At 37.8% G+C, this 27,602-nt stretch overlaps 2 protein-coding genes and 1 long non-coding RNA gene across 3 annotated transcripts; all 3 read left to right on the forward strand.

Annotated features, from left to right (window-relative positions):
* Nucleotides 1-1,934: 1,934 nt before the first annotated feature.
* Nucleotides 1,935-8,229, forward strand: LOC308693787 (uncharacterized protein; the record flags this gene model as incomplete). The annotated part of the gene is made up of 12 exons (XM_081370885.1): nt 1,935-1,982; nt 4,353-4,733; nt 4,919-5,206; nt 5,292-5,585; nt 6,005-6,040; nt 6,137-6,478; nt 6,576-6,872; nt 7,056-7,158; nt 7,742-7,783; nt 7,897-7,923; nt 8,012-8,074; nt 8,169-8,229. Exons 1-12 carry the CDS (start codon nt 1,946-1,948, stop codon nt 8,227-8,229), a joined length of 1,971 nt encoding a protein of 656 aa, XP_081227011.1. The 5' UTR covers nt 1,935-1,945.
* A 142-nt stretch (nt 8,230-8,371) lies between these two features.
* On the forward strand, nt 8,372-10,021 carry LOC308693521. The gene is made up of 5 exons (XR_014030464.1): nt 8,372-8,400; nt 8,730-8,774; nt 8,883-8,951; nt 9,764-9,782; nt 9,896-10,021. It is a non-coding gene; the product is annotated as an uncharacterized lncRNA (long non-coding RNA).
* Nucleotides 10,022-15,703: 5,682 nt separating this feature from the next.
* LOC308693465 (sialic acid-binding Ig-like lectin 14) lies at nt 15,704-26,853 on the forward strand. Its single transcript, XM_081370372.1, has 8 exons — nt 15,704-15,739; nt 17,628-17,687; nt 17,823-18,203; nt 18,411-18,707; nt 18,793-18,892; nt 19,706-19,744; nt 26,183-26,215; nt 26,383-26,853. Exons 2-8 carry the CDS (start codon nt 17,648-17,650, stop codon nt 26,450-26,452), a joined length of 960 nt encoding a protein of 319 aa, XP_081226498.1. The 5' UTR covers nt 15,704-15,739; nt 17,628-17,647; the 3' UTR covers nt 26,453-26,853.
* The last annotated feature ends 749 nt before the right edge of the window (nt 26,854-27,602 follow it).

Raw genomic sequence — 27,602 nt, forward strand, 5'->3', positions numbered from 1 at the left:
CACACACACACACACACACACATATATATATATATATACACATATACACACACACACACACACACACATATACACACACACATATATATATATATATATATATATATATATATATATATATATATATATATATATATATATATGTATAAGCCTATGTGTGTATGTATATGTATGTGTGTATATACCCACAATTTATATTTATACAATTTACATTTTTTACTGCCCACAATTGTGTTGTTGGTAAATTTGCTGTAGGCTATATGTAAATGACCACTGTACACAACCAAATCAAGTCTACATGAAATAGTATAACATGACAGGTCATCAAATAGGCCTATAACAGTTTCTTGTCTGAAAAAATATGTATATAATTGTAATTTATAATTATGTATTATTTGTAAATATAATTTATTCTCAATCAATATTATTTATAGCATTACCTGCATTTTTAAAATATAAATGTTTACCACCAACTTATCTTATGTCTTATATTTTCAGATACCTAGCCACTGGAGACTCATACCACTCACTGTCCTACCGCTTCCGAGTGGGCTGGTCTACAGTGTCCACCATTGTCCCTGATGTGGCAAAGGCTATCTGGGAGGGTCTGGTGCATCAGTACATGCCAGTGCCACAAGAAGAAGATTGGCAGACAATCGCCCAGGATTTTAATGTGCGCTGGAATTTCCCTAAATGTTTAGGGGCCATTGATGGTAAGCATGTGGTCATCCAAGCTCCACCCAACTCAGGCTCCCATTTCTACAATTATAAAGGAACCTATTCCATCGTATTACTTGCAGTAGTTGATGCGAACTACTGCTTTAGGGTGATAAATGTGGGTGCTTATGGCCGTGGAAGCGATGGTGGAACCTTGAGAGACTCTGCTTTTGGCAGGGCCCTTGAAGCCGGCACCCTGAAAATCCCGCCAGATAACCATCTACCAGGTGCTGAACATCTAGGCCCACTTCCTCATGCTTTTGTTGCGGACGAAGCTTTCCCACTTCGTCGCCATCTCCTGCGGCCCTATCCGGGAAAGAACCTGCAAAGATACCAACGCATTTTCAATTATCGTCTGTCCCGGGCCAGGCTAGTTGTGGAAAATGCATTTGGCATTCTTGCATCTAGGTTCAGGATGTACCACAGGGTCATGGGTCAGCACCCTCAAAATGTTGAAGCATGTGTGAAAGCGACATGTGTCCTCCACAATCTCCTGCGGAGAAGCAAAACCACTAACCCCTCTGCACCAATGGAGGTAACAAACAGCAGCATGCAAGGCATCGCCCGTCAAGGTGCTAACAATTCCTCGAGGGAGGCCGTCCATGTGAGGGAAACCTACGCATCTTACTTTTTCATTTCACTTTTTTCTTTATTTGCATCTAAAGGTTATGTCAAGTTTATCAAGAAAATACTGCTTCAAAACAAGATGCCAAATGTGTTACCTCAGTAACTTGAAGTAAGCTTGAAAAAGATGTATTGTAGGGTGTAGACTACAGTCTCTGTTGGCTAAGACTGCCCATAATTTGTTCACGTTGTAAGACTGTGTGCACGACTGCAAGAGACAGCCTTATTTGGAAGAAAATGTAAAAATATCCCTCTATATGTTCTTCTCTAAACCAGTATGAGAGTTCACGCCTACTCAGAATCATTCTCAGAAAACGAACAGTGCTTTTGTATTTCTCTCAGTCTCTCACATTTTTTCTTACAGTCCACTTCTTTTCTAATGAGACTGCATTAAGTAGGTAAGAATGGAAATCAAAGTATAATAAATATTGTATATATATTGTAATAAATGTAACAAGAATTAAGGTTTCATAATTTCCATTTAGCCCAGATTATTCTGGGTGGTCAATACTCCACTGATTTCTGTTGTTAATCTATTGGACAGAATATGTTCTTGTGCACAACAAAAAGTTGTTTGTTTTTACTTAAGGGCAAACCCAGGAACATGATGGGACCTCTGCTGCTTAAACTGCTTTTACAAGGTATATAATCTGTTTCCTTCTCTTCCTTTAGTTAGTGACATCTGTCTTGAGCATTTAAAAATACAGCAATTTGTGCTATCATACACACAATTACAGTTGGAAATCCGAATTCCCATATACAATGTCAATTTAAATCTTTGTAAACCCAGCCAATCTGCACAATGAAAGCGTCCACTTAATTTTTAAGTGCAAAAATCAACATATTTTAAACACTCCCCAAACATCACTAATTGCACTTGACAGCAATTAGATGCTGCCTGGCATTTTTTGTTTACAAGTTGAAAACAATGTCAAGCAAAAAGCATTTTGAAATGTGTGTATTTTATATAATCAGGGGAAGGGGTTTGTGTGGACGACTTTTGCCTTACCTGTGGGCCCCGTGATATCATGCACAATTCACCCCAGCAACGGGCACTGTCTAAATGTCATGGGGTGATTTTTTAATTCATTTATTCATTTATTCTTTACTATCTGACATATGGTATCCAGTCCTCACAAATTAGTGGAAAAGTCATTGAAATGTTTTGGTCAGAAAGTGTGGGAATGTTCTTTACATATCTATATTATACAAAATGTGTCAATAGATAAACCGGTTCCTTGTGTATTAGCATGAATTAGTTGACATCATTTAAAAAATATATATATATACATATAACCAGGGAGCGATTTGTGAAAAAAAGCAGAGGGGGGGATGTTTTGAAAAAATTGTATTCATAAAAATAAATCATGAGAACATGAACTTCATCACGGCATTTGCAGGAATTTTAAAATCTTTTTTCTTATTAACTCATGAAGTAGCCTAACGCAATATTTTTACTCTAATAAACGGTAAAATTGTAAAATATTTTTTTTCGTCATCACAGTAGAAACAGTTATACTGCTGCTGTTAAAGTAATAACGTGAACTTTACATTGTGATGCTGAGCTACAGTGAAGTGATAGAAAAGACAGATGCATTATCTGTGTTAATCAGTGGCATAGATCCGCCTGTTTGACTAAGGTGTATCTTAATGGTCCAGTGGTAGAATTTTCGCCACCCGTGTCAGAGGTTCTGGGTTCTAATCTGCACTCTTGAAGTTTTTTTTTCTCGTATAGTTTTTTTTTTTTTCATCAAAACCGATTATGTTCATCAGTGGTTGTATATCAAGCAGGGACACGTTTGTGTGCATTACATTTTGTTATTTCACCCGAAATAATAGAGAGTATCCGCAACGGATTGAAGCGCACGTCCGAGTGCACAGTGCGGCGTGTGTGCGAGTCACACGAGAAAACACTATATAAAATTGACTTTAATCAAACCATGGATCCGTGATAAGTTTTGTGATCCGTCTCGCCACTAGTGTAGTAGCACTGATCACTTTGAGGGGGGGATAAATTTATCCCGACCGGGATAAAAATAATTAAGCAGAGGCAGGGATACATTGACCAGAAAGGGGGAAATCCCACGCATCCCCCCGGCAAATCGCATCCTGCATATAACCTAAATATACAATACCATTTTGAGAGTCTTTATGCATTAAAGGGTTAGTTCACCCAAAAATGAAAATTCTGTCAGTAATTACTCACCCTCATGTTGTTCCAACCCCGTAAGACCTTTGTTCATCTTCGGAACACAAATTAAGATATTTTTTATGAAATCTGAGAGCTGATCACTCCTCCATAGGCTTCTAAGTGACTGAAACTTGCCGGCCCAGAAAAGTTATTAAAGAGATCGTTAATATAGTCCAAGTGACTCCAGTGGCTCAATCTTATGTTTATAAAGCGACGAGAATACTTTTTGTGCGCAAAAACAAACAAAAATAACAACTTTATTCCACTATTCATTTCCTTCTCTCTGGGCCTCGAGTGAATTCATGAATTCACGTAGTGTAACAGCGTAGCGCGTCTGTGTTGCATGTCACCACGTAAGCTCACTATTGGTCGACGCTTGTCACGTGTGTGATGCGTGGTGACGTGCAAGACACGCTACGCTTAAACACTAACATCTTAATTTATGTTCCGAAGATGAACGAAGGTCTTACGGGGTTGGAACAACATGAGGGTGAGTAATTAGTGACCGAATTTTACCCTTTAACACCAATATTTTTGAAAAATTACTTTATCTTCCATTCAGCTATTAATAATTTGCAGTCACGTGATATCTGGAGGGCAACAAACGCGGTTAGTGCATCCAATCGCACAACAACTTTCTGGCATGTCGTGTACACCTCAAAACACCAACTTTTGTATATTAAAACTGGCAACGTCCTGGCAAGATCCTTGATTAGTTTACTGGTTTTCGTTGCTAGAGAATGACTTCTTGCCCGCCAGCCAGTACAACTGACGTCACGTGCAAAGTATCAATTAATGTTCTCCAACTTTTGTCCCACAGCAGTTCTTCTGTATATTGCTTTAGCATGGGAAGTGAAAATGCCAAAAGACATTCACGGTCTCCAAGGTTCCTGTCTGGTTATACCATGTTCTTTCTCTTACACATCGTATCCACCCAAAGACCCACGTAGAGTTGTGTGGTATCAGTGGGTCTCTAGAGGTTATCCTTTAGTTTATGATCCATGGTATCCATATGATGTAATTGAGAAGTTCAGATGGAAAACGGATTTATATAGAACATCAATTTGGGATTGCAGTCTGCTGATCACAGACCTGGACCAGTCCCACCATGGAGAAAAAATATATGCATGGATTGACCCTGAAAATGTTGGATGGCGCACCTACATATTTTATGATGTCACTTCTACAATTCTTGTTGATGGTAAATATTCTTAGAATAATATTGTTCTAGTTTAATATTATGTGATTGTACAACTGTGGCTGGAAATGTTGGTCAATAATGTTCAATTACATTAGACAAAATATGCTTCTCTCAAACTGACTCGCTTTTAACTTTTTTTATTTCTTTTTTTTTAATTCTACTTCTAATGTATCTGTCAACTGTAGCAAGTCCACTGCAGCCCAGCATTATTATTTATGGAGGTGAAAGGACGGGTGACACCATCACAGTAATATGTTCGACTTTCCACACGTGTCCATACAGAAAACCAGACATCATGCTGAGCGGTACTGAAGGATCTGATCAATTACACAATGATCATTTTAAAGACGGCCTGTGGAAAATCACTCTGACACGCACAAGTGTCGTAAAAGCAGAAAGTTTAACTATTAAGTGTTCTGTAACATATTATGGTGGCAAAACAGTGACAACTACAAAGGACAAAAGCGCACAATGTAAGTGAACACAGATATGCTTTGTGCTGTTAGATATAAGTTCACTTTAAATGTCACCATTGGACCTATTTAATTTCAATTTCAGGTGTTCATCATAGAATAAAGATTGAGCCTGTAGTGGCAGATGTCACAGAGGGCGTCGCAAAGAACTTCACTTGTTCCGTCTATCACTCCTGCCAGAGAGAGACTCCAACCATCACATGGAACTATGAGAACATGCAGGTCTCAACGGGGAGCAACACACTCTCTGGTTTAAATCGGGTCACCTATTCCAACATAACCTTTCTGGGTTCAAAAGACGACCATGGGAAGAAATTGATTTGCACTGCAAAATTTTCTGGAGGAAACATTGAAGCTTCTGTTGTATTACATGTGCAGCGTGAGTAATTGGCATCTGTAATGTAACACTAACTTGAACAATAGGATATTGACTATTGTGGTTTTTGAATACTGAAGTATGTTTTTTAACCTCCAGGGGTTATTTCACCCAAAAGTTAAAATGATCCCATAATTTACTTACCCTCAAGCCTTCCTTGGTGTATATGACCAATCCCCTGGAGCCGTATGTATACTTTTATGATGGGCTTCAAAATCTCAGTTACTAATCACTCCCATTACAAAGCTTGGAAGAGCCAGGATATATATATATAACTCCAATTATATTAAAGAAGAAAGTCATTTACACCTAGGATGGCTTGAGGGTGAGTAAATTATGGGATCATTTTCATTTGTGGGTGAACTAACCCTTTAAGGCTCAAATGTAGCATTTATTGATTTTTACTGATTCTACTCTTACAGAGTATCAAAAACCAGCGAGTCCAATCCAGAATGAAAGTATGTTTTCTCACTATTCTCACATTTAAGCTAATGACAATGACATTTTTAGTTCTGTAATAATATTGATTAGTCCATTATATGATATCATTTTAGCTTATTTCCAATATAAGGCAGATGTGATGCCCAAGATCACAGCGTTGACTCGCTCCTGTGTGGTAATACCGTGCAGTTTCAAGATGGAAGAAGAATATGTCACTCGACTTCGCGTTCTTTGGGTCACCAAAAAAGGGGGCTTTATGTTCCACACTGACTCATATGACGTCTTAGACAACTTCAAAGGCCGCACAAGGCTCCTGGGAAACCCGGATGAACAGAACTGCACTGTGGAGATGGATAAAGTGCAAACTCATGACAACGGGCCATTCTGCTTCAAAGCAGAAAAAGAAAACGAGAAATACAGTTTCAACAACAGCTGTGTGTTCATTATAATGCGGGGTGAGGAAATATAACCACTCATTTATTGGTTATAAAAATGCTTTTAAAGATGCATCACATCTCATAATATAACATCTTTGTGTTTCTTGTTAAAAAGCTTCTCCTGACAAACCTGTGATGTCATCCCTCCCTGAAGACATCGATCCCGGGACACGCGTCACCATCAAATGCTCAGTCAACCACACATGCCCCTCTCACCCTCCCAAAATCAGCTGGAGCGTCCCAACAGCCCGAGAAACTATCAGCCACAATCACATGGGTGGAGGCGTCTGGGAAACAGTGTCTGATGTGACCTTCATTCCAACTGGATATGAAGAGAAAGATGAAATTGTCTGCAGTGCCAACTTTCGGGGTGGTAAAACACAGAGTCATACTGCCATCCTGAGTGTTAAGAGTGAGTATTGACTGATACAGTTACATTCAAGACATTTTGGAGGATCTCTGTATACATTAATGAGTTGGGCTTGTGCATGTTAGACTCTTTTGTCCATTTTTTAATGTGACTGGTCAAACAGAAACTGTCCTTCATGATGTGTGAGAGATGTGACTAATCCTTTTAACAATAATATCATCATAGGAGTTCAAGTGGTTGGATTTGGGCCTTATGTCATTGCTTCTTCACTTGTGTTCATCCTCATTTGCATACTTGCTGGAGTCTTCATTTATAAAAGGCGACTCAGGTTTGTATTTTTCTTTCTTTCTTTCCTTGTTTTTTGTTGCTTATACTGATTCTTCAAAATGTGTGGTTTCTGCTTATAACTTTAATTTTGTCATACTTTTTCAGACTATGTCTGGCAGCGATTATCAGATCACCCTAACATTTTCCCAAATTTGGCAATTAAATAATCTTGAGAGAGTCCTTGTCAAAAGTTACTTTTTTCGATATATTAAACCTGTACTCATGTAATGCATCAGCAAATCTAATGATGTGGTGGTCACCAAACCTGAAGTGATGCTGTATCTTAGCAGTATTTTAAGGGATTGAAACAAATCTTTGTATATGTCATCACCATCATGTCCTGATGGTACTTGAGAAGTTTGGGCACAGCAACACCTTCCAATCAGGAAGTCTTTTTCATTTAACTTTTGAAAGAATAATACTACTGGTATATTTGAATTCATGAAGACATATCAAGTACATGGATACCAATTCTATCTAGTTCAATTTATTTATAATGGATCTGCCACTGCTATGCTTAATTGCTGTTTTTATCAGTCAGCACTAACAACATCTCACTATCACACTGTCATTATTGATTGTAGAAAAACTCCTCATGATATCCAAGGGTCACGATCTGAACAAAGGTATGTAGGACATATTGCACTCATTTAATCAGTGTTCACATTAATTCATGTTAAAAGCTAAAATCCTCTGATTTCTAATACATTAACAATTTTAAACCTATTCTCTGATGCAGGAGATCAGTTTGGAACAGATTCTCAAGGTTGGAGATTTCTTTACTGAACTTATCTCTGTATCTTAGTATTTGTTCATAAGGCTAAATTAAAAATATCCAACCCCCCACCCCCCAGTCATTTTAATATGCCTGAAGGAAGAGCAGCTTGGAATAACAGGGGAAACCGGAGTGATATCGGGCAAGTAAAACGCAAAAAGCAAAAAAAAAAAAAAAAAAAAATGACTGGTCCAAATTTGTCCAAATCACTAACTAGTGCTGATAACTATCTACAGGTACACTGGAAATGCTCCTGAAAGACCACTGAGGCCTGAACAAAGGCAGGTTAAAATATAATTATAATATATATATATATATATATATATATATATATATATATATATATATATATATATAAAGGCATAATCTAAGCAAAAATTATTTTTGTTATCATGCTATTTAAACATTACATGACTATTTAAACGTCACTTCTCTCAACAGACGGAGCATCTGGAGCCGATTTTCTAGGTAATCAATATTCACATTTTCTGTTCATTTTGTGTCATGAGTTTCATTATTTAATGATAAAATCCTCCAAACTGGTAACAATATGATTCATTCTCTCTCTCTCTCTCTCTCTCTCTCTCTCTCTCTCTCTCTCTCTCTCTCTCTCTCTCTCTCTCTCTCTCTCTCTCTCTCTCTCTCTCTCTCTCTCTCTCTCTCTCTCTCTCTCTCTCTCTCTCTCTCTCTCTCTCTCTCTCTCTCTCTCTCTCTCTCTCTCTCTCTCTCTCTCTCTCTCTCTCTCTCTCTCTCTCTCTCTCTCTCTCTCTCTCTCTCTCTCTCTCTCTCTCTCTCAGACACCAATCACCAAGAACCAATGCAAATTTGAGAGCAGAATACAAGTCATTATTTTATTCTAAAAAGAAAAAAAATCTGTATACTTTTTTTTTAAACGTCTTACTATACAAAAAACCAAAGCGGCATCACTGATGAACCTTCTCTCTTCACAGGGTAAACAACACATGTACTGTGTCAGGAAACATGCCTTTCTCCAAACCTCATATTCCATCACCAAAGAGGTACAGTGCACCTGAACCACATATCAGTCCCTCAAGGTCATTTCATTATATTCACCATACACAGCAAAATAATCCTGTTGAATGCAATCAGTGACATAATGAAATTCCAGATGCCAAGATTCCTTTTCTTTTTTATAACAATGTGTTTCTCTCCTTTGCCATATGGCAGATGTGTTATAGTTATATTAGCAGTCTATTAAATACATTAGATTAACAGTTTATATGATCAATTCAAACATGTTCGGTTCACTTATTTTTGTCGTGGCCACAACATATAAACTCGTGGGAACGTGATATTAAGTCGTGGGAACGTCATAATATCTTGTGGGAACGTCATATTAAGTTGTGGCTAATTTTGAGACGGTCCCTAAATATGCGAATATCGAACGTCCAACGTCAAACCAACTTCATGCCATTGCAAAAGTGCGACAAAAAAGCCCATCCAATTTAATACTGCCAAAGACCGCACTATATCTTTTTATGACATTCCTAATTTAAAGTAAAATGTTATTTCTTCTGTCATCTCCATCTCTGCTGTAGCCCAGTCAATGCTATACAGTATTGGCCGCTGTGGCTCCCTCAACATAACTCGTGGCTACGACTTTGCATCGCGTGGCTACGACATAATGATGTCGTTACCTCAACAAAATGATCTTGTGGCCACGACTTAATACGACGTTCCCACGACTTAATATCACATTCCCACGAGTTTATATGTTGTGGCCACGACAAAAATAAGTGAACCGAACATGTCCCCTCCCGGTCACCGTATATATGTGATTCTACAATCTTTTTTCCCCTATGCATCTCAGTGAACCGAAAACCTACCACGTGAGTACATTTATCACTTCATCTAATTTCTTATAGCATGGGAAAACACAATCGATTTATGTGATTAATATGCCATTGACTGATCTTTGTTTCTCTTTAAATTTTCCTCTTAGGGTAATGATTATGATGATGGCCTGTATGGAAATGTATGATGAAAATGTTAAATCAACAGGGCTGTACCCTAGAAGTTAGAACATGCGCTCTGAATTTGAGTCCAGTTTGCATCATTTCCCCATCCTGTTCCTTCTATTTTTTCTCTCACTCTGTTCAACATTTTTTTTTTTAAATGGCAACAATGTAAAACTGATGTACATTGATGTAACAATATGTATATATATATATATATATATATATATATATATATATATATATATATATATATATACAGTATATATAAAAAGTTTCTGAATTTAACAAAAAAAGTTATAAAAAGTTATAGGCTTCAGGAAGAGTTTATTTTAGAAAATGAAATGCATAAAGTTTCTGAGTCTGTAGTTTGTATTTACTTTAACATAATTTTAACATTATTACACAACTTAAGCACTTAATCAATCCACAGACCATACCTTTTGAATTAAAGCCAAATGAAAGTTTTTGTGAAATGTATTGCTTGAAAATGTAATTATGCTTATGCTATCTTTAAAATAATGAAAAATACATGTGGCTTAAGTGTTCACAGTATTTTACTGTCTCAGATCTCGATTGCATACACGTATTATTCCCATATTTGTCTGGTAGAAATTTAAATTGTTAAGATATCTAAAGAGGCATCTTCATCATTAGGATGTGCTTTTGACAGAACACTGTATTTCAACATTTCATATTGCTTCATCAGCAATAAAGTTCCAAAAACTAGGGATGTCCAAATGTAGTTTTTTTTTTCTTCAGAATACTTGCTGATGTTGAGTTGAATTGAATTGAGTCTTAAGACAGCTAGTTAAGAGAGGGAGTGAGGGATAATGTCCTATGTATTTTTGATCAAATATGGTATGAAAGGAGCAGTAAGTGACTTGTAGCCAATCAGCAGCACAGGGCGTATACACCCATAATGGGGGAGGAAAGAGCAAGAGGAAGATTTAACACTGTGTCCTAACCAGGTGCGATGTGATAAGATTCCAGCGACAAGCAATTTGCCTGTCCACACCAGAAGTGACGTGACTGCGATATGTGTCAAAATCAATCAAAACCCACAGCCAATCAGAACAAGTGCACGACACCAGAGAGTAATCTTGACGGCACTCGCAAGAAAATGGATAAGCAGACTACATGATCAAATTCACAGATATAACACAATTTAAACATTATTTAAAATACATGATGAGTTACTAAAACAATATTTGTCAAAGAATAGACTTGTTTGTTCACAGTTCTTGTTTCCATTTGTTTAATTTCAAGATCTGAGGTGAATTATCCATTGTTGCTGTTACAGCTACAAAGCTGGATAACTAAATGATATTCAAAGTCACTTTACACGCTTTTAACATTAAATAAAGCACATAAACATAACCTGATATTATCATTGCCACACTTTGTGTTTGTTGTTCGACGTAGCAGAAAAATAGAAACCGTTTCTAAAATAGAATCGTCGCGTGTCGCCGTCGCGCCTGGTTAGGACAAAAACTCTGATTAACATGGAAAATATACCTTTTATCGCGTGTCGCGGCACGTGTAGTTAGGACACGGTGTAAGAAAAACTAGAAAGTGAGATGTCTGAGAGACATTACAGGTCAGAGGAATATAACTGGAAAAAGAAGGGGTATGAGCTGGCAAGAACAGGGGTGTCCAAACCTGATCCTGGAGGGCCACTGAGTTTTGCTCCAACTTGCCTAAACACACCTGTCTGGAAGTTTCTAAGAGCTAAATTAGCTGGTTCATGTGTGTTTAATTGGAGTTGGAGCTAAACTTTGCAGGAAAGTGGCCCTCCAGGAGTAGACACCCCTGCAGGCAAGAGCTTTTCCTGCGTTAATATTAGAAAAGCATTTCAGCGCTAGAGAGACATAACCGGGAAAGCCTGAAAACACATGCTGAGGTTGCATGCTTCTGCTCCATATGTGAGTAACATTGGTTTTGACAATTGGCGATTGACAATTAGCATACAGTTTGTATTCGCGGTATGGCTCTGTTCTGGGCAAGAACTCCCAGCGCATCCATGCAGCCTAGCATGGATAAGAGCAGGGAGAGCAACAATAACCTCCCTTAGGGTAAACAGAACAGAACCAACATGAATGTATTGCAGATATCATTAAAGGGTTAGTTCACCCAAAAATGAAAATTCTGTCAGTAATTACTCACCCTTGTTCCAACCCCGTAAGACCTTCATTCATCTTCGGAACACAAATTAAGATATTTTTGATGAAATCTGAGAGCTGATCACTCCTCCATAGGCTTCTAAGTGATTGAAACTTGCTGGCCCGGAAAAGTTATTAAAGAGATCGTTAATATAGTCCAAGTGACTACAGTGTCTCAATCTTAAGTTTATCTAGCGACGAGAATACTTTTTGTGCGCAAAAACAAACAAAAATAACGACTTTATTCTACTATTCATTTCCTTCTCTCTAGAAATATTTAACGCAATAATGCAGCAATCTTTGGCTAGCGTTACATTATATGATCGTGCTCAAATTCATGCAAATGCTTTTTTCTATTCAGCGCGGCAGAATAGAGTTCTCTTTCGCGTTTGAACGGGCAATAACACAAACACAATTATGCCAAAATGTCAGTTTTGTTAAGTATCCGCATAAGAGCAGTCTTAAATTAGTTAAGTTATATAATTGATTCTATAAACAACTATAAGAGATCATTTTCGGCTTTCTCCGGCTCCCTGCACCATGCAGGCGTAACGTGAAACCGGAAGTCTCTACCCCCACACTGGCTGATCGGAAATCCTACATGGTGGCTACGTGCAACTAGCCTATTCTGTCATCATTTACTCCCTCAAGTTGTTTCAAACCTGTATAAATTTCTTTCTTCTGCCGAACACAAAAGAAGATACAGTATTTTGAAGAATGGTGGTAAGCTGACAGTTGATGTTCCCCATTGACTTCCATAGTAGAAAAACAAATACTATGGAAGTCAGTGGGGTCACCGACATTCTTCAAAATATCTTCTTTTGTGTTCAGCAGAAGAAAGAAACTCTTTGAGGTGGAGTCAATTATGACAGAATTTTCATTTTGAAGTGAACTATTCCTTTAATCGCAGTTATCACAGAAAATAAAAAGTGTATATATATATATATATGTGTTACGGTTGTGTGTGTGGAAGGAGGCGAGGATGACAGAGCACTTCAATCCAGGAGTTTATTTTACAAAAGGAATCCAGAACACAGGGAAAACACGGGTAGAACTCACACTTGACCTAACCATACATAAACGTAATATAAACGAGAACCGACCCTGGAGACTGAAACACACAGGGCTTAAATACACAGGAGAACAGATCAGGGAAACAAGACACAGCTGACTAGACTAACGAGGGCAGAACAGGTGACGCAGATGAACTGATTACAAAAAACCATGGAAACAAAGGACTAGACCAAAATCAACAGAGAACAGGGGAAAACGGATCACAGAAACAGAACTCAGAAACACCATACATGTAACAATATGAAGAGTTCAGATGCACAAGCCTTTAAGTGCCATCTGAAATTTTCTTCTAGAATGATATATATATATATATATATATATATATATATATATATATATATATATATATATATATATATATTAGTACTCATAGTCTTTAAAGAAAGAAGTCAATCAGAAGAAGGCCCACAACTATACATAATGTTCTTATTATGTATACCCAGAGCCATAGAGAGAAAGAGTTGCGACACTCTTTGATGTCGCGGCTATGGCTGTCACGTGGTTCATGTAAGCCCCAATAGTTCCAAAACACACGCTGGCTGTCATGTTCTTCTATGGGACAGACAGCAGCGATTGCACTATTGAACGGTAAATATAAAATAAAACACACCACGAATACTTTTTCAGCTGTTATTGCATTTTGTTAATGTCAGTTTTGTATTTGGAGATAAGTTTTAGGCTATATTTTTGGAGGGGAAAGCTTAGTGTTCATGTTCGCATGGGTAGTAGCACTGGCTTTAGCGGCTCTAACTTAACTTTTCCATATCATTCATCTGATGATGGACGTCTCATGATATTTATTTTAGCACAACTGGGCTGTATTAGGCTATTGATTCCCGTGATTTTGCTTATAAATTTTGATTCAGCCATTAGCCTACCTCCGTGATCACGCAAAGAGGTCTGCCGTGGCGGTCCGTTCAGAGTTCGCTTAAGCTAGCTCACTTCTTCTGAAAGTGGCCACCCCAGGACCACAACGTGAAACATTATCATGTTAAGACTAAGAATATTATTTTAATATTAAGCCATACACATTATCAAAACTATAACAGATTAAAAACGAATTTAAGCATTGCTGATACAAAAGAAGGTTTTCAAATAAACTATTTTTATTAAACAATGACAGACAACAAAAAATGTGTGCTTGTGTGAGTGTGTGTGAACAAGAAAAGCAAAAATCAGGGGCATGTGATCCATGAAACAGACAGGACTGGTGATAGCCATAATCCTAGAGGTCCAGCATTGTTCTCACAAGCCGCTTCACTCAAGACAATAAAACATAATGAAAAGTTAGTATATCCCAAAAAATTACATTAAATAAAAGTTGCTATAAAGGTGGCAGCGATTCATTACCGAACTCTTAACTGACGAAGTCGCGCTAGCTAACTAGCTAAGTTAGCAGGCAGTCCTTGAAAATAGGTTGAAACAACTAACATAAAATATAAATAATTAAGCTGTGCATGTACAAATGAAGACCAGTATAAGCATCGCAAAGGGCCTCTTATACAAAATAGACAGTTGACAATTCAAAAGAGGTCGATATTTCAACAACTTAACTCTGGAACAACTCGACGCGCAGCAATGTAAGTGAATGGGGTCCAACGCCAAAATGACAGTGTTTGGAACTATTCCGCTCTTCAAATCCCGGAAGTAGGCGGTTAAAAGCGCCGCCATTATTTACAACGGAGGTCTATGGGAGTGTTCCAACTCTTTCTCTCTATGGCTCTGTGTATACCCATATATCATAAGATGCTATAAAACACTACCAATTCAGTTCGTTTCAATTTAGTCTGACCCATTTAATTTCAAACTGTCACCCCTTGAACCTTTGGTGCGAACCTGAGCCCATTTAAGATCCTTGAGGCGACCACATACATGAGTCCTTTATATCAGATTGTGTGCACTAACCCACTGCCCTCTATCAACTGAAGATCTTACTTTCCAAATGTCCAATTATGCTGTCTGTAGTGAATGATCTAAGAATGTAATCTTACTTGAGTTCCATAATAGCAAGCCTATGTGTGTGCGGCTTCAAGAGAGCAAACAGAGTAAATCTGTATTGTAGGCTACTTTTAGGCTACAGTAATTTTCCATTGTATAAGATAACTTGTTAAATCTGTTCTGGTCAGACAAAGTCTGCTCATTTTTACCACTTCATCTCCTGATTCCTGCTGTTTCTCTGTCTCTTGGCCTGCCAGAGGACTTAACATGATTGGGTTTGAATGTCAGAGAAGATTCAGTGTTGACTGGTTCTAGATGCCAGATACAATTGATATCTTAATGGGAGGTCTAGTAAAGCAGCTGGAGAAATTCTGCTTAGTTGGTGAACCCACCTAAAGCTGCAAGTTGCTGTTTGTTTTTGATAAAGTCATAAACATGCATTATCTTGAACTTCGCTCTGATGCTCAGCGATCAAGGGATGCATGAAAAAATGATAAATTAAATAAAGGTCTGAATTCTCAGAAATGTCACACTATACTTCCTGTTTTTTTTTTTTTTGTTTGTTTTTTTAGGCAGCATATATATCTCTGGTCTGCGTCAGAATTCAGTCAGTCTTTCAGTCAGTAAAGACACATCAGTCACACGGTGAAAAATAAGGTAGGCTCACTTTATTTTTGATATATTATTATCATTTTAAAATAAATGAAAAATATTCCATGTTCAGTTGTAAGTCATTTATAAGTGGTTAGTTAATGATGAACTAATCATTTACAGAACATTCATAAATGAGTAGCAAGTGATATGCTAACATTTTATGTATGTTTTGTAAATTCCGTTACAAGTCATTTACTAGTGATTAGTAAATGATTAACTAATTATTTACGAAACATGACTATGCGTTCATAAATTATTAATAAGTGATATATTAATTATTGTATGTATGTTTTGTAGATTCAGTTATAAGTCATTTACAATTGATTAGTAAATGATTGATCATATACAAAACATGAATATGCGTTTCATAAATCTTTAATAAATAATGTAATTTTTTTTTGTATGTATGTATGTATCAATTAGAGGGTGCAGAAAGTGTTGTAAATACCTTGAATACATGTACAGATCATTTGTAACAGGTATGTGTAACATATTTACAAGTGATGAATAGTTTACACTTTAGATTAGGGGATGCAGAAAGTGTTGTAAATGATTTATAACACATTCTGCATCCCCTAATCTAAAGTGTAAACTATTCATCACTTGTAAATGTGTTACATATACATTCGTAGATAACATTCGTAGATCTTATGCCTTTTTGATTCTTGAAGTGGTAATCTACAAATGAATTGTAAAACATTTACAAGTGATGAATAGTTTACACTTTAGATTAGGGGACGCAGAAAGTGTTGTAAATGATTTATTCATGCGTTTACACATCTATAACAGGTGTTGAACACAGTAGTGTGTACTGCAGTGTAAGTGCTGAGTCTGCTGACTGGTGAGGGTATAGACAGCTGTCCTCTGTAGTGTGTAGTGTAGTGTGTAGTATGTAGTGTGTACTGCAGTGTAAGTGCTGACTGGTGAGGGTATAGACAGCTGTCTTCTCTGCAACACATGGAGTCTAACCACTGTGCACCTGATGTGAGCAAAACATACAAAAAATGTAACATCATTTATTCAAAAATTATGAAACGCATAGTCATGTTTTGTAAATGATTAGTTAATCATTAACTAATCAATTGTAAATGACATAACTGAATCTACAAAACATACATAAAATAATGAACATATCACTAATTAATCATTTATGAATGATTAGTCATGTTTTGTAAATGATTAGTTAATCATTAACTAATCAATTGTAAATGACTTGTAACACAATTCACAAAACATACATAAAATGTTAGTATATCACTTGCTAATCATTTATGAATGTTCTGTAAATGATTAGTTCATCATTAACTAACCACTTATAATTGACTTACAACTGAACGTTATTATAAAGTGTTACCAGTTAGGTTCCACTATTAAACTTAATTTTCATTACTTATCATGTTTGATTGCTTATTGATTATTGCAAGATGTTTTATCTAGTGTATGATTCATATTAGAATCATATGTATCAAATTATTATTTTTTATCTTATTTTGCAGATGTAAAGGACCTTTCACTCTTAAAGTATAATTTACTCACTTGCATATTTCTAGAGAACAGAAATGTATTAACCCCAATAACTTTTATTTAAGTCACGCTTGACCTCCTAAGCAAGACCCATATCTATCTGTAACTTTTTTCTCTTTGTCCACTATTGCTTGTGACCTAGTAAGCACAGGCTTGTTAGACTTGTGCATGCTTCTCTTCTGTCTTGACTCCCTGACTTCTGAAATCTCATATTCTCTTTGTATTTGATTCAAGTAATCATCACATTTGTTATTCCTTTATAGACACAATATCATTGTCCAGCAACCTCGTCAACTGATTCTACTTGCATCAATATGATCACTAAATTCTATATTTTTTTTTTGTTTACTGTGTTTTTCCTTTTCAGTTTCTAGAGTCCAGTTAAGCATGGGTGTATGGGCACGAGCTCTTCTCTGCTGGCTTCAGGGTAGGATTTAAAGCATTATTTCCACACATTATATGAATAAACATATTTTTGTGTGATTATATAAAGATTCTATTAAAGATTTCTATTAAAAATTTAATTGTTAATTTAAATGATTTTATTATTATTATTTTGCAGTGCTTTGTGCTGTCGTGTTCGGTGATGTTTGGAAGGTGGAGGAAGAGTCTAAAATGGATGCTCTGGTCTCATCTTGTGTCGTGTTGCCCTGTGCATTCAAATACCCTGCTCAAGAACAGCCCTCCAGTCGTATTAAAGGCATGTGGCACATGAAGGACAAATGGGAGGAGTACATCTATAACAATGATCCTCCAAGGGTTTTAGACAATTTCAAGGGTCGTACAAGACTGATTGGTTCACTGGGTGATTTGAACTGCTCCTTGGAGATTGATGATGTCAAAAACCATGACAACGGCCCGTACTGTTTCAGGGTGGAATTAGAGACGTCTAAAAAAGACAAGTACTCCTTTGATGGTAACTGTGTGACAATTAAAATGATTGGTAAGTGTGCTTTTGAGCTGTCAACCTGTAATTTACAACCCCTACAGGATACAAAACAAGAAAACATGCAAAAAATAAAATAAATAAATAAATAAATGGAAAAAAAATGGAAAGATTCCAAATTATGTTTTTGTGACAAAATAATTTTAAATAAGCTAGTCTCTACTATGGTAAATATGTGTTCTGTCATTCAAAATATATGTACAGAGCAAGCATCAAAACCAGAGTTGCTGGCTGAGATGTCTGTGAAAGAGGGTCAACCTGTAATCTTCAAATGCTCCGTCCGTCACACCTGTCCGTCCCATCAGCCCACTCTCAGCTGGAGCCACGCTGGAACAACCCTCATGAGCTACAAGGACATTGGTCATGGAAACTGGGAAGCAGAGTCAATCCTTACCTTCACCCCAACAAAAGAGGATGATCACTCCTCTGTCACATGCACAGTCAAGTACCACGGGAGTGTTAAGGGGGAAATGCAAGCCACTCACCAAATCATTGTGAAAGGTATAACAATAAGACTATACTGTGTATATATTGTTATAAGTGATTTAATTTTTTTGTAATTAAGTGATTTGTTTTTTTTTACCAGAACAAGCAACTCTCAGGGACATTCTCATACCAACCATCTCTGGTCTTGGAGCTGCTCTTTTGGTTGGATTACTGTGTTTCTTCATTGTCAAGAGATACAAGTGAGTCTGGATCTGATTTAAGCACAATATCACTGACTATGAGGAATGTATTCCTAAAAAAATTATATTTTTGGAAATTCCTTAATTTGATATATCATTGGTTTCTTTTAAAACGCACACACAATAAAAGGAAACAGCACACCAAATAAATGAATGAAGATTCTCATATTAAGAGACAAAAGAAGTAGTTGTTTAATGTTAAGATTTAAGCAGTAAAGATAGTCCAAGACGAACTTCTTTTTGTGCACATTCACTTTTTTGTTAATTCTCTTCGGTATTCTGTTTTCACTTTATATGAGAGTCTTCACTAAAATACAAATTTTCTTAACTATGCATTTGTTTGGTGTGCGGTTTCTTTCTTCTTCTTCTTCTTCTTTTTCATGTTTTGAAAACTGAATTTATGCACCCAGAAAATACTTTTCATGTACAAATTGGTGCAGGACTGATATAGATATTATATATATATATATATATATATATATATATATATATATATATATATATATATATATATATATATATATATATACTGTATATTCCTATAAACCCTGCACTTATCTGTGAGCATTTGAGAAAGCATTATGACAGTATTACTCAACTCCAGTCCTCGGGACCCACATGCCAGAATGATTTAGACGTCTTCCTGTTTAACACACCAAGAAGCTGATGAGTTGAATCAGGTGTTTTAATTAGTAAGACATTTAAAGTATTCTGGTAGTTGGCTCCCGAAGACTGGAGTTGAGAAACACTGCATTACAAAATTCTAATATCTTTCTATAATAATTTGTTTTAAATCACTCAAATCTTTCACAGGAATCGCATTGCAGAACTCCAATCCAGAAACGACAATGGGTGAGTGGAACATTATAGTGCCTCAGTCTGATTTTAATATATGTGGCTTTGAATCCGTGAATTTTGAGTTAGGCTATCAATACTAGTGTTCTCGAAAACTTTTAGCATATATATTGATATTGTTCTGGTTCTCAAATCTAATGAGAGCCTTTTCCAGCCGTGTGATACATGTATGCGTTTAGCACTGGAACCGTTCCACCATTTGTATCATTTGTATCACTCCGCTTGCAACATTTTTCACAGAGAGTGACATGGTGGACGAGCAAACCACTATAATTTTACAAATACTACTGTTGTTGTGTCACAGATTGTAGTTTTAAGAGGATTTTTTTTTTTAGGTAAATGGAGTTATTTAGACCTCAAATATGCAACTTATATTAACGTAGAGCATATTTGACAATTTGTTTCGACTTTTTTCGGATATTGAGGTTCAGACCATCAGCGGCCATTCAGCGCTCATGCACTTGGCCGTGAACAGCTTTATCTTAGCCAGTCCTTTGGGAATTTGCCACTGACTCTTGTGTAGATGGTGTTTAAACCTGAGGTGTATATATATATATATATATATATTGTGGAAAATTTATTGGGATAAGGGTATAGTTTCATAACTTCATATTTTTATTCCTGAAAGCTACTATAACCAGTGCTGTTTTTGTACTTTTAACTGAATTTAAAAGTTAAACTGTATTTAAACAATATGGCTATATATCAGCACGCCGTGAAACCCTACTCGTGTGATATTGCTCATATACAGTAATGCTTAAAAGTTTACATGCACCTTGCAGAATTTGCTAAATATTAATTATTTTAACAAAATAAGAGGGATCATACAAAATACATGTTATTTTTTATTTAGTACTGTCCTGAATAAGATATTCAACATAAAATATGTTTATATGTAGTCAACAAGAAAAAAAAATGGCTGAATTTATCAAAATTGCACCCTTCAAAAGTTTACATATTTGATTAATAATACTGTGTGTCATTACCGAGATGATCCACAAGTTTTTTTTTTTGTTGTTGTTTTTTTATTTTATTTTTTTGTGTGTTTTTTTTTTTTTTTTTTTTTTATCAGAAAAACCTTCAGGGCCTGCAATTCTTCAGTTTTCCAGTATATTTTGCAAATTTGAACCCTTTCCAGCAGTGACAGTATGATTTTGAGATCTTTGTATGATCTTTTTCTATATGACATCATCAATGACCATACCAAATTTTGTGCATATCGGACAAACTTCATCCTGACCACAGCCTGCATTTGCAACACAGGCTCATTGGAAAAACATACCTGTGGCAAAACGCAAAATACATACCAATACATATCAATGCAGTTTCTAAAAGAAATGAACACTAGAGGCAATAAAACAGCAATCACTTGTAATCATTTTCACACACAATTATGATTACAGGATAATGGATTAATAAAGACTTGTTTTCACGCGGCTCCTTGCACAATTATGTTATGACCTCAAAACACTTTTTACCATAGTGCATGATTTGTAAACTAATATATTTTGGAGTTTGCATTACTTTACCAGCTCCATATGATCAGTTTTACTGACTTACTAAGCTTGCTCAGTAGCTCAGCTGGTACAGAATTGTACTTGTGATACGGAGAGCTCGAATACGAATCCTGTGAAAGACAAGACATGATACAAGAACTCAAAGTTCAAAAGCAAGCAAAATTGCAATGTTTATGATTACGTTTTTATGTCGCATTTGCTTTTGTTAACACTTTCAGGTAGGTTTAGGGTTTAGTGTAGGTGTATGTTATTTTAAAACGTGATTAAACATTAATCTTTCAGAACTTTAATGTTTTGGGTAATTTCAAGGCAACTGTGAACAACGGGCAATATGCATTTAAAGCGGCTAAACGTAAAAAAAGACTACTTGAATACTCCACATTTACTGCAGCCAGCTGGTGCCACTATGACCGTGAACCACAACAGCCACATCCATGAGATCATTTAAATTTAGATGAACTGCATGTGACAGGATGTCATAGTTCAGTTTTAAATGATTGTAAATGTATCATTTGCATCACAAAATTTTGTACTTTCAGAAGTATTTTGTCACAGTGTCTGGTTGTGTTTCCCTGGGGTTCACTAGAGGTCCTCGTTCTCACGGTGTCATTCACATTAGACTACATTTCCCAGCATTCTGTTCTGTCACTTATCTGATTATTGCACTCAGCTGGTTCCCATCACCTTGTTAGTTCTGTGTGTAAATATGCCCTGTCTGTGTTAATGTTTGTTACGGAGTCCTTGTTATGTCTCACACTTCTTGGTTTGTTCCTGCTTGTTCCTTGTGTTCATTGTTCTCGTATTGATTGCTTGTATGGTATTTGACACTTGCCTGGACTGGATTACGTTTCACGGATTACCCAATAAATATCTCACTGCACTTGGATCTACTGTCTCCCTCATGTGTGTCGTGACAGAAGGACTCCGTCACAATGAATAGATCCAGCAGTTCGGGATTCCGTAACCCTTCTTCTGTGTATGGGGAAGGAAGGGGACCACAGAGAGGAGGTTCGCAGGTCGGGGAGGAAGCGCCTCGACTAAACATTTTTCAATGTTTTGCCTTATGGGCCCAGCAGACTGAGGAAGCAGCAGCGGCTAAGGCTTCAGCGAACTCGTCCATCAGAAATGGTGAGTCGTTTCTGGGGACTCGTCTGGCGAAGTTCTCCGGAACTCGGGGAGGTTGCAGGGGAGGAGGTGGTCGACAAATTCCACGACACCGTCCTCCACCTTGCCATTCTTCTGATCCGGAGCCGCCGGACTGGTCTAGTACAAGATCCTCGCCGCTGGTTCCGTCCAGCACAAGATCCTCACCGCTGGTTTCGTCCAGCTCAAGGTCCTCACCGCTGGTCCGGTCCAGTTCAAAGTCCTCGCCGCTGGTCTCGTCTAGTACTGAGGCTGCACCTCGCCATCAAGGACGGAGGAGGAGAAGGGCCTCTTATCTCCCCAACGCCCCGGTGGTCGTCCCTGTGCAGCATGCGGTCATTTCAGAGGCCGTCCCTGTGCAGAGTGCGGTCATTTTGGAGGCCGTCCCTGTGCAGCATGCGGTCATTTCAGAGGCCGTCCCTGTGCAGCGTGCGGTCGTTTTGGAGGCTGTCCCTGTACAGCATGCGGTTGTTTCAGAAGCCGTCCCAGTGCAGTCCGCTGTTATCCCAGAGACCATCCCAGAACTACCCGTCATCTCTCCTGCCACGGTCAAGAAGGTAGTCTTCCTTTTCTACTCATTGACGGTGTTACATGCTTGGAGGAGGTTCAAGATGGCCGCCGCCGAGCCTGTTCACGTCACGCCTGCCGAGCCTGTGTCCCCTGACAAGATGGCCGCCTTCGACAATGTGTCTGTTCCTGAGCCGGTGGTGTCTGTTCCTGAGCCTAAGGCCGGTGGTGCCAGTTCCAGTGCCTGAGCCGGTGGTGCCAGTTCCAGTGCCTGAGTCGGTGGTGCCAGTTCCAGTGCCTGAGCCGGTGGTGCCAGTTCCAGTGCCTGAGCCATTGGTGCCAGTTCCGGTAGTGCCAGTTCCGGTGGTGCCAGTTCCAGTGGTGCCAGTTCCAGTGCCTGAGCCGGTGATGCCAGTTCAAGTGCCGGAGCCGGTGGTGCCAGTTCCAGTGCCAGTTCCGGTGGTGCCAGTTCCAGTGCCAGTTCCAGTGCCTGAGCCGTTGGTGCCAGTTCCAGTGCCAGTTCCGGTGGTGCCAGTTCCAGTGCCAGTTCCGGTGGTGCCAGTTCCAGTGCCTGAGTCGGTGGTGCCAGTTCCAGTGCCTGAGTCGGTGGTGCCAGTTCCAGTGCCTGAGTCGATGGTGCCAGTTCCTGTTTCTGAGTCGGTGGTGCCAGTTCCTGTTTCTGAGTCGGTGGTGCCAGTTCCAGTGCCTGAGCCGGTGGTGTCTGTTCCTGAGCCGGTGGTGTCTGTTCCGGTGCCATGGCCGCCCGAGGGGTCGTCTCCGCCCTGGCCGCCCGAGGGAGAGTCTCCGCCCTGGCCGCCCGAGGGAGAGTCTCCGCCCTGGCCGCCCGAGGGAGAGTCTCCGCCCTGGCCGCCCGAGGGAAAGTCTCCGCCCTGGCCGCCCGAGGGAAATTCTCCGCCGTGGCCGCCCGAGTGGTCGTCTGCTTCGCCTGGGCTGCCCGATGAGCTGTCTGCTTCGTCCTGGCCGCCGGCTAAGCCATCACCCCCTGTTCCTGTTCCCCTGCATGGTCCTGGCCCTCCCATCCCTCCCTCGGATTTTTCACGTTCCACCTTCCTCTTGGACTCTTGTGTTGTCTTGTTTGCTGTCATGGAGCGTCTGGTAGCCGCTCCGTAGAGGGGAGGTTCTGTCACAGTGTCTGGTTGTGTTTCCCTGGGGTTCACTAGAGGTCCTCGTTCTCACGGTGTCATTCACATTAGACTACATTTCCCAGCATTCTGTTCTGTCACTTATCTGATTATTGCACTCAGCTGGTTCCCATCACCTTGTTAGTTCTGTGTGTAAATATGCCCTGTCTGTGTTAATGTTTGTTACGGAGTCCTTGTTATGTCTCACACTTCTTGGTTTGTTCCTGCTTGTTCCTTGTGTTCATTGTTCTCGTTTTGATTGCTTGTATGGTATTTGACACTTGCCTGGACTGGATTATGTTTCACGGATTACCCAATAAATATCTCACTGCACTTGGATCTACTGTCTTCCTCATGTGTGTCGTGACATATTTATGTTAAAGTCATTTTATATTTTATTAACCCTTATAAATAAAGTAATTATATAAAACTATCCTATCAGGGCACCACAAATGATCTGGTTATATGCCTTTGATTTGTTATTCAAACTGATATTAAAGAATATTTCTTATGCTGTAATGCAGACAACTGCAGACAGCAATGAATGATTTAAACTCTAAACCAGCAAGAGTGTAAAATAGATAGGGGAAAGATACTGAGAGATGTATTATCCTGTAATGCAGGCAACACTACACAGCAATGAAAGTAAAATAGACACGCACAAAAACACTGAGAATGACAAAACTGACTAAAACTGAACATGTCTGAATATATATCCAAATGCAAAGGAAGTCATTATATCTGAACAGTTTTGTTGCAACAATAAGAGTTTGCTCAACCCTGTTTAAAAATTGGCATATGCCATCTAGTGGTTATAATATCTATTAAATTAAATTATTTTTTAAATTTATTTCAACCAGATAGCACTAAACTGCTTATAAATCTATGCCTAACTTATTATAGCTAACTTCCTGTTGGGCTACAGAGACCATCAAAAATTACCATATAAAATGATCTGCTTCAAAGCCCCAAAGTATCCAGTACAAATTTCAAACGGGTCTAATCACTTACATTAGATAACGTTACATAAAGCACCATCACTTCAAAAGTATTATACCTGAACCCCAGTAAAGTAATAATGGAAATATTATTTTAAAATACAGCAACACCTCCCCCTTTGCCATTCGGACAAGACTCATGTTTATAACAGTTATCTTGGGGGGTAAACTAATTTAAAGTATAATCATCTGATTTTAGCTAGGTCATGAATACATCTAGGTCATCATGATCATATCACTTAAAAAAGGGCTTTTGTAGAAAGGGGTCTAATATTCAACAAACCAAGCTTTATAATTTTTTAAATCTGTAATTGTTAAACATCAATTCAATTTTTTGTATTTCCTAGTTCGGGGAACAGACATAATCTCTATATTGATCGAGTAGTTGCCACTAAGGGAAAATCCAATGCAACATTGAGGGGACCAAGAGAAACAGGCTTATGTATTTCTGGTCAGCTAGCGAAATTGGACATCAACCACACGCAAATGCTAATACTTTTTCATATACTGTCCACTTCTTTGTATAACAGTTCTATTTAATAACGTATTAGACAGGACTGTTAAACAGATTGTAAACTAATGAATACGGAGAATAGAAGCACTATGTGCTCAGGCTCTGGTGTTCTCAGTGCCATCAAAATAAATGTTCACTGCGCCGTTAAAATACAAGTCACAACAAGCGTGGCATACTTCACTTCAGAGTTCCTAATGGTGGTGCAAATGCAACCAGGAAAATGGGAACATTTAGTCCCCAGGGACCCACCCTGGTGGCTAGTTCCTATAACTAAGTTCTACCCAGTGTGAAAGGGGCTATAGTTCACCCTGGGCAATTCTAAACCCCAAGTAAATGGAATCCTGGGCTATCTTATTTTAGGTTTCACACTGCTCATACTGTGCTCAGAGTTAACAATTAATCCTGGTTATTCATAATCTGATATCACACTTTAAATTCTTAAACCCATGGTTTACTTATTTGCATAGGCCTACATGCGGTAGGCCTATATACGTTAAAATATAACAATAACCCATTAAGTAAACAATGTAATTGAAAGTACAAAGTCATCAACTGTTTTACTAAGGCTGATAATCTCAAATGTTAAATGTTTTTTTTTTTTTTTTTTTTTTTAGAATGTGGAGTAGACTATCAAGAATGTCTCGCAGGTAATTACTAAACTTTTGAGTCTATTTTTAACATCTACATTGAATAATTCATCAACCTCTATCAGTTATGAATTAACTTGAACTTAATTAAATCCTTGACTTTCGTGTGTGTGTGTGTGTGTGTGTGTGTGTGTGTGTGTGTGTGTGTGTGTGTGTGTGATCACCAGGTTTCGTTCAGGTGAAGGCAGCAGTGGTCCTGGTGGCAGAGAGCAGGGGCAAGAACCCAAAAGCTTCTAATGCGCTCTTCTGCAATAAACCAGGACATAACAAATCTAATGGAAATTTACTGAATCTGTGATTTTAATTGGATTTTAGTTATATTTAGGTATGGAGTTGTTTTATGAATATCTACTTCATTATCAGCAGGAATTGGAGGTCTTGGATTGGATACTATCTGTATTGCATAATGTTTTGGACAATTAATAGATAAAAGTTTATGTATCAATGATTAATTTTAGATTAATCTGTAAAGCCTGTTCTGATGCAATGTTGTACTTTTCTCACAAAATGTATTTTATCCCTGTTTCTCAGTAGTAATCAATCCAATAACGATCAGATCAGTTGTTTTACAGATTGTGTGATGATTGTTGTAAAAGAAAATATAAGAACTATTGTACACAAACACAAACACAAACACACACACACACACACATATATGTATATATATATATATATATATATATATATATATATATATATATATATATATATATATATATGCTGTCACAAATTAACATGTTAACTTTTGTGATTTATATTATTATACTTTTTTTTTTAGGTTTAACACTTTCAAAATAGCCAATAATAGCATTTTTTTTTTTTTTTTGCATGCTTTGGCTAGCATTATAGTATATGATCGCGCTCTCATTCAACAAGAAAACTCAATTCGATACTGTTCTGTGAAGTGGCTCTCTGTAAACAACCCTAAACGCGTAACACAGAAAGCCGCATTTGAATTCTCTTTTGCAAACCTGAACCAACAAAACACACAAAATTACGTTAAAAAGCCAATTTTCTTAAATGACAAAAAGAGTTGGGAGAAATTAGGATGTGTCAGTGACAGCAGCCTAATAAACAAGCTGAAGTCTGTCATAAATGTTAATCCAACAAACGAAAAAGGGGAAATCAAACACTGTTCTTGACTGAATAACATTTGTATCTTTAATAATGATTCATCTGTATTTAATTTATATAGTGAAGACTGTGCATTGTTATTTTACATTTGATTAGTTTATTCAATTTCTGTATAGTTCCTACCTGAATATTACTGTTAGACCTAAAAATCTTAAAGCACTTTTTACAAGGACTTTACATGGTTCAGGAGCAAGGGGGAAACAAGTTTACAGGAATAAAAGCCTATTAAATGTTTAAAAAATGTATTTGTTTT

The sequence above is a fragment of the Scardinius erythrophthalmus genome (assembly GCF_964197995.2).
Source record: "Scardinius erythrophthalmus genome assembly, chromosome: 7".
Lineage (NCBI taxonomy): Eukaryota > Metazoa > Chordata > Actinopteri > Cypriniformes > Leuciscidae > Scardinius > Scardinius erythrophthalmus.